This window comes from Hyperoodon ampullatus (assembly GCF_949752795.1).
Source record: "Hyperoodon ampullatus genome assembly, chromosome: 7".
Taxonomy (NCBI): Eukaryota; Metazoa; Chordata; class Mammalia; order Artiodactyla; family Ziphiidae; genus Hyperoodon; species Hyperoodon ampullatus.
The window spans coordinates 4,990,497-4,998,689 of record NC_136920.1 but is presented as its reverse complement, the minus strand read 5'-3'; the positions used below and the strand labels follow the sequence as shown (position 1 = coordinate 4,998,689).

Here is an 8,193-nt window from a genome sequence, read left to right as displayed (position 1 = left end):
GGGAGGCGGACTCATGGGGGACACCCACGACCTAGAAGAAAACAAGACCTGTCTCCCTTTCTATCAGACAGATTAAAAATGCAAGCTCGTGCCTGTGCAGACATGGATAGTCACATTTTCTAAGTTGTGCTAGAATACACATTACATACAATTTAGCATCTTAACCATTTCTAGCAGCTTAGCCAGCTCAGTGGCATTAAGTTCATTCACGATATTGTACAGCCATCCCCACCATCCGTCTCCAGAACTTTCCACCTTCCCAAACTGACACTCTGTCCCCATGAAACACTCACTCCTCTCCCCTCCCCCAACCCCTGGCCCCCAGCGTCCTGCTTCCTGTCTCTGTGGATTTGATGACTCCAGGGACCTCGTGTGAGTGGAATCAGACAGAATTTCTCCTTCTGTGTCTGGCTTATTTCACTGAGCATAATGTCCCCAAGTCTCATCCACATTGTAGCCTGTGTCACGATTTCCTTCCTTTTTAAGGCTGAGTAATATACTCCATTGTGTACATGGACCACGTTTTGTGTATCCATTCATCCATGGACGGGCACGTGCTTCCACCTTTGGCTCCTGTGAACACGGGTGTGCAACCATCTCTTCAGGTCTCTGCTTGCTTCTTCTGGGGACAGACCTGGAAGTGGAATTGCTGGATCACATGATAATGCTATTCTTAATTTTTTGAGGAAATGCCATGCATTTTTTATTGGGTTGGCCAAAAAGTTCCTTTGGTTTTTAAGTAAAAACACATTTTTCATTTTCATCAAGAACTTTATTGAACAACATATTCACCATTTCGTTCCATTACCTTCTTCCGTTTTTCAGGCAACTTCATAATTCCATCTTCCCAAAACTTTTTATCTTTTTGAGCAAAGAACTATTCCAGGTGCCTTTTACAGTCTTCCAATGAATTGAAATTTTTTCCATTAAGGGAATTTTGTAAAGACCGAAATAAATGGAAATCCGAAGGTGCAATGTCTGGTGAATAAAGCGGATAAATCAGAACTTCTTGGACACTTTTCATCAACTGAGAGCAGTACTTGTTGGAATTAATCATTTGGCATTCTGCAAGGAGCTCATAATAGAGGACTCCCTTCCACTCCCACCATATATACAACATCACCTTCTTTGAATGAAGACCGGCCTTTGGTGTGGTTGGTGGTGGTTCATTTCGCTTGCCCCACCATCTCTTCCGTTCCACGTTATTGTACAGTATCCACTTTTCATTGCCCGTCACAACTTGTTTTAAAAACGGAACATTCTCGTTACGTTTATGTAGAGAATTGCATGCGGAAATATGGTCAAGAAGGTTTTCTTCACTTATGCGGAACCCAAACATCAAAGTGATTCACATAACCAACCTGGTGCAAATGATTTTCAGCGCTTGATTTGGATATTTTGAGTATGTCGGCATATTTTGAGTATGTCGGCTATCTCCTGCGTGGTATAACATTGATTTGTTCTAAATTAATGCCTCGATTTGATCGCTCTCAACTTCAACTGGTCTACCTGACCGTGGAGCATCGTCCAGTGGGAAATCTCCAGCACAAAACTCCACAGACCACTTCTGACACGTCCGATCAGTCACAGCACCGTCTCCATACATTGCACAAATCATTTTATGCCTTTCAGTTGCGTTTTTACCTTTCTTGAAATAATAAAGCATAATATGCCGAAAATGTTTTTCTTCCATCTTCAGTATGAAAATGGCTACAGAAAAATTCACCAATTTTGATAAGTTTTTTTAAATGCACGCTGATATGACAGCTGTCACAATACAACCTAACAAAATTGTTTTGAATGCAGTTAAAGACAACTAAGCACTACTAGAGCCATCTTACGGAAAAGAACGAACACTTTGGCCAACCCAATAAAAAGGATCAAAGGTCACTTAACCGCATCAAGAGTGGACCTGAGGTGGGGTCGTGAGAGAGGAGCGCTCAGGACTTTGAAATCATTTCAGCCATTTTTTACTTTTTATGTCAACAATTGGTGACTATTTTGGTAAATGTTTAAAGTAGTAAAGAACTTGATTACAATACACATAACAGGGACTTCCCTGGCGGTCCAGTGGTTAAGACTCCGTGCTTCCACTGCAGGGGATGCCGGTTCGATCCCTGGTTGGGGAACTAAGATCCCGCATGCTGCGCAGCACGGCCTAAATAAATAAATAAATAAATAAATAAATCTTTAAGAAAAAAATAAAATACACATGACCAAAAAGAGGAAAAAAAAAATACACATGACAGGGTCCCACCCCAGACCTGCTGCACAGACTCTGGGGTCAGGGTGGGCGGGAGCAAGATGTCCTATCTGTCCTGTGATGACGCAGCCCAGGCGGCTGCAAGGGCTGAGCACCGTCCAGAGGGTGGCGGCCATGCCTTGCCCACTCGCCCTCCCCCCTTTCCTGTATTTTGTTCATACATTCATCCGAGATTCCAGAAAGGTCCCTTGTCCCCGTGAACCAGGCCCTGGGCAGTCTCTGCTGAGTGACAGGAATGACAGCTGGCTCCCCTACCCCCTCCGCATTCTGTGACGATGGGAGAGGCCCCTCCTCTCAGCTCCCCCAGGCCTGGACCAGCCTGGCCCTGTCCCCGCCATCAGACCCCCCCACCCCGCCCCAAGGTGTTCTGGTTTCAGAGACAAGCAAACAGTCTCCACCAACATCAGTTGCTCTGAGCAGAGAGCTGGGTCTCTTGGACAGGGAGGTAGATGCTTTTTAGGTCCACTCATTTCCAAAAACACTTCGCGAGTGCCTGGGCTGGGCCCTGAGGGTCCCAAAGACTAAGACATTGTCACTGCATTTTAGGAGCTGGTAGTGACTTCTGAGCAGGGTACTGAGGGATGAATGGGCGCTTGCCAGGACCCAAGGAGGGGAAAGGCGCTCTGGGTGGTGTGTCACTGTTTCTCATTCGACCCCCAGCGCCTTGTGAGGTGGGGCCTGCCTGTCGCACTCCAGCTTAGGGGCTCAGGGAGCCAGACAGAGGGACGAACCTGAGAGACCAAGGCCAGGCTGACAGAGCCTGAAACCAGGTGGGGACAGGCCGCCTGCCTCCCGCCCTTGGACCTCTCACTTTTCCCAGGCTGCAGCTTTGGGGAGAGGGACTGAGGGCAGGCCTGAGTCACAGGCCACGGCCAATGGGCTATGTTGGGCTCAGGTCAGGTGACATCAGGTCACTTCTCAGGTGCTGCAACTCCAGGCAGCTGGGGCCTCCCCCACCTCCCTCCCCAGGCTTGCATGGAGCAGGCAATGGAACTCCAAGTCCTGGCAGTCACGTGGTTGGTGGAAGCAGGCCCGAGGGTGTGCCCCGGCAATCCCAGAAGGCTTCCTGGAAGAGGCAAGGCGGGGGCGGTTCTTCCAGGCACGGGAGCAGGGAACCCGTCCTCAGGGCTGTCCCTGAGCACTGCCCCCCACAGGAAGAGCATGGTATTGAGCCCCAGGCACAGGGGCTGCTGTGATGCACGGCTTCCTCATCTTCCTTCTTCCTCATCTTCCTTTCACCAGGCTGGTTGGGCCGGAGCCTGGAGGGCCTGGCCTCGTCACCGCTGGGGAAGTGACCTCACTCGGAGAGTTGACATCCTCACCCAGCTGGAAGGGATGACAGGTGTCCCCAGCCGGATGTCTGGGGACCCGTCTCTTGTCTGCCTGGTGGGAAGGGGGGGTGGGGTAGGTGGGGTCCCCTCAGGCTCCGCGTGAATCCCGGATGCGGCCCTTGCATAAATATTAGTAAACTTGGCTTGGACCTACGCTCTCTGTCTGCCACTGTCTCAGGCAAGGCCCCGCACTGGCCCCTCCCAGTCTGAGAAGCAGCCACCAAACATCCCCAGCCCAGAACCTGCTCAGCCCCTCAGGCAGAGGCTAGTTCCTGCCCCCAGGCTCCGGATGCAATAGGATGAATTTGAATCCTACTGGCAGGCTGGGTGACCTCTGCTGAGCCACTTAACTTCTCTGAGAAGCCCCACCCGTTCCTTGCAAACACCCAGAAAGCAACCCAGCGGCCCCCGCCTCATGGGGTGACCCTGAGGAAGAAAGCAGGGCCCACACGGGCCTCCCTGAGGGTGCCAGGCCCCTGACCCTCAGGCTGGGGCTCCTCCCTCCCCAGCAGCAACCTGGCCTGGCCTGGCCCCCTGATGGGCCGCAGCTTGCTATGGGTGCAGCCCACATCCCCACCGGGGGCCTCGGTCCCCTGCAGGAAGCCAGCCTGGTGGGTCCACCGGGCTCCTAGCTGTCAAATGGCTCAGGGGTGTCCCCCCGAAAGATCCTCACTGGGGTTGCAAGGTCAGCGCTTTGCTTCCTCCTCATGTTCCAGAGGGACCCTCAGACGGGCCTGCTTCAGGGATGGGGACAGGGTCCCCTCCTTGCTCTGGGTTCCTGCTGGTTCGGCCAGGCAGCTGCAGGCAGCCCACGGGCCTCTGGCTGGAGGGGTTTCCAGGCCCCCCGGGGCAGGGGCCGTTGGTGGTGAAGCTGCCTGGGGGGGGATTCCCACCAGCCCATCCCCATCCTCCGGGGAGAGTGGCAGTGGGCTCCCCATCCTCTGTGACCTGCTTTCCCAGCTCCTGCGGACGCCCACCTGTCAGACCACCACCCCCAGGTCACTGGTCACCGACTGACTCTCCCCCCAGAAAGGCCTGGCCATTGGGGACAAAGAGAGGAGTGCTGGGTGGGCATGGCGAAGTGCAGCTCACCTGGCCTCACCTGTTTTTCAAGGCCTCTCACATCCCTTGCTGTCTCTCTTGCCCCGCCCTCCCTGGGGCCTCCGCTACCACGTCTGTGAAATGGGGCCGGAAGAATGCCCACCTTGGGCCTCGCTCACCTGGGCTCCTTGGGAATCCCCGTGTGGCACCCCGCCCTCCCCATGGAGACCTCCAAGCTGTCCTCTTGCCCACCCCCAACCCTGTACTCCCCAGGGCAGGCAGGGCTTCTCCCCTCTCCTCGGGGTCCTAGCACCAGCCAGGCCTGCAGGCACACAGTAGGTGCTTAAGCAGCGCCAAGTGTCTGTGGTTTGCCTGGCCCTGAGGTTCCAATGACTGGCCCCCGGGTGGGGGAAATGGGCTGGTGGGCCTCGGAGGGGTCCCGGCAGAGCGCTGGACACCCAGGGGGCTCACAGTAGCTTCCTAGAGGCAGCAGCCTGGCCCCTGGCCTGCCTCTCCCGTGGCCCTGGCAGCCCAGGGCCCCCTCAGGACAGAGAGCCTGCGGGAAGGCGGGTCAGCAGTCTCACCTTGCCTGATGCTGGAATCCCCTTTACCAGCTCTGCTGGGATGCCTGTAGGGATGGGGAGCTCACCCCCTTATAAGTCTGCCCTGTGTTGTCTTGAGGGGAGATCCGTCTCCCCACCCACCCACCCTGTGCTCCCTTCACCCTCTGGCCTGCCACCCCACGGGCCTGCCGATTCCAGCTCCGCCCCTCCCCCCAACACTGACCAGCATCCCTATGCTTGTCCTGTGCTCCCTCCCGCAGGCCAGAGTCCTGGGCACCCCTCTGCCCTCTGCCACACCCCTGACAGGTGCCCTGGATGCACAGGTGGGTGTGTCCATCCGCACAGGCCTGGCCCAAGCCACTCATCTGAGCCAGCGGTGCACCTTATTCCTCACGGTGACCCTGAAGGGCCAGGGTTGGGACTTGCCCAAGGCCGCAGAGCGGGGGCAGGTGGGGCAGGGTTGGCTCCACGGCCGGCCTGACGGGCCTGCACCCAGGAGGTCCCACATTGGCTTTATGCTCTGCCTTCACAGTCCTGAAAATATCATTAATACTTTTTGAACCAGGGTACCTGCGTTTCCATCTTGCACCAGGAGGGGACGTGGCTCTCACAGCCCCAACGGACTAGTGCCCTCCTTGCTCCCCTTGCTTTGCACCACCTGCCCAGGTCACAGCCCGGCGGGGTGTTGGAAGGTGCTGGCCCCGGAGCGGCTGGGGCCCCCGAAGATTCCCTTCTGCCGGCTCCCCACCCCACCCCGAAACCCTGGAGGAGCCAGCGATCACTTCCTGCTAAACCCTTTAAAGGAAGAGGGTAAATAAAAAGACTTGTCCTGCTGGCAGGGCATGACTCAGCCGCCCCCGCCCCGGCCCAGGCCGAAGCCCCCTCTGCGCCCCCCGCACCGGCGCCCTCCGCGCCCCCTCGGCTCCCAGTACCTCTGGCGGGTCCGCCGGTGCGTCCTCCCTCCCCCCACGTACAGCCGCCAGGAGGGCCCAGGGAGCAGGATAGGCCCCTGGGAAGGGAGCTGGAGCGGCCCTCACACTTACTGAACACTAAGGGGAGCTGTTCTAGCATTTTCCGTGCGTTGCCTAATCCAACAAGTGTCATTGTCCCCCATTTTACAGAAGAGAAAACTGAAGTTCAGAACACCTGCTCTCCCGGTCGGCCCGACGACCCGGGGGGAAGAGGGCAGGTCGCCCCAGGCGCGCCAGCCGGCGGGTGGCAAGATGAGAGATAAGGCCGGCTGGGGCAGGGCCACCGAAGGGTCTCCCCGGGGGCGTGGGAGGAACTGGGGCCGCGACTGCATCTGCCCCAGGAGCGGCAGGGCTGGGTGTCGGGGCGCCTGGAGGGTGGGGGTCTGGGCCCCGCCGTCACCGCGCCCCGGGCCGTCCCCGGCCGCGGGCGCTTCCCGCGGCTCCCCGGCTGTGAGTCACCGCGAGCAGGGCAGGCCGCAGCTCATTCCTCCGTGGGGCCGGCGTCCGGGGCGGGGTGGGGGCCATTGAGTCGCCCCACGGGGCCGCGGGGCTGGGGCGCCGGGGGAGCGGGGAAGTGGGGCTCGGGCTGCAGACAAGGGGAAAGGGGGCGACCTCGGCGACCCGGGGTGGGGATGCGGCGCGCAGCCCCGGGGTGGCCATGGGGGCACCGGGGCGGGCTGGGCCCAGGAAGGGGGTACGGGGCGTGGCCTAGAGGGGGCGTGCCCGGGGCGGGCCGGACCGAGCGCGCGGGGCGGGGCCGCTATAAAGACGGCGCCGGGACGCCTGGGTGCATTGCAGAGGCCGCCACCGCCGGAGCGCTTTCGCCTCTGCCAGCTGCACCCGGCCGACATGAAGACCCCCGGGGAGGTGTTGCGCGAGGGCGAGCTGGAGAAGCGCAGCGACAGCCTGTTCCAGCTGTGGAAGAAGAAGCGCGGCGTGCTCACCCCTGACTGCCTGAGCCTGTTCCCCACCGGCCCTGGCGCGCGCCCCAAGGAGCTGCGCTTCCACTCCATCCTCAAGGTGGACTGCGTGGAGCGCACGGGCAAGTACGTCTACTTCACCATCGTCACCACCGACCGCAAAGAGATCGACTTCCGCTGCGCGGGCGAGAGCTGCTGGAACGCGGCCATCACACTGGCGCTCATCGACTTCCAGAACCGCCGCGCTCTGCAGGACTTCCGCAGCCGCCAGGAGCGCGCCGCGCCCGTCGGGCAGCCCGAGGCCGTGACGGCCCGCGCGCCCTGAGCGCCGACGCGGTGAGTGCCGCCCGCCCGCCCGCCCGCCCGCCGGACGCGGTCCTCGGGGAGGAGGATGTCGACCTCGGACGTTGGGGGGAGGTCCTGTCCCGTCTAGGGAACGCTGTCGAGAGGGGACTGGGGGCCTCGCCAACGCGGCGCGGCTGGAGCTCGCGGCAGGAGCCGTCGCTTGCCCCTTCCGTGTCCGGGCCTCGGGAGACCCACCGGCCGGACCCCGGCTCGCTCAACCACCGGGCTCGGGCACAGCTCCCTGAACCTCCCCCCTCTCCCCACAGGAGCCACACACTGGACGAGTCGGGCCGGACGCGGGCCGCGCCGGCAGGAGCTCAGGAAATGCCCGGAGCGGCAGAGCCCCGGCGGCGCCCAGCCACTGACCACGGCGAGGACAAAGGCCGGGGCTGCGTCCCTGCCCGGCAGAGAAGGACCCTCTGCGGAGCCTCGCCCCCGCTGTGCGGGTGCATTAAATTATTGGACTATCTATGTATTTATTTTGATGGTATTTGTGTTAAAACCATCTGTCTTAATATATATACATATATATATGTGTATATATATATGTGTGTGTGTATATATATATATATATATATATATATACATATGTGTATATATATGTGTATATATATATATATATATATATATATATAATCAATGTGTCCATTCCAAATAAACTATCTGACTTGTTCTCTTTTCTACCAGCCGGTGTGGTGCAGTGAGCTTCCTACGGGAGGCGAGTGGGTGGCCCCTTCATTCAGTGTGTGTTGGTTGGGG

General features: G+C 58.4%; 1 protein-coding gene across 1 annotated transcript; it reads left to right on the top strand.

Annotated features, from left to right (window-relative positions):
• Positions 1 to 6,978: 6,978 nt before the first annotated feature.
• On the top strand, positions 6,979 to 8,120 carry PHLDA2 (pleckstrin homology like domain family A member 2). Its single transcript, XM_079707675.1, has 2 exons — positions 6,979 to 7,425; positions 7,701 to 8,120. Exon 1 carries the CDS (start codon positions 7,019 to 7,021, stop codon positions 7,412 to 7,414), a length of 396 nt encoding a protein of 131 aa, XP_079563801.1. The 5' UTR covers positions 6,979 to 7,018; the 3' UTR covers positions 7,415 to 7,425; positions 7,701 to 8,120.
• The last annotated feature ends 73 nt before the right edge of the window (positions 8,121 to 8,193 follow it).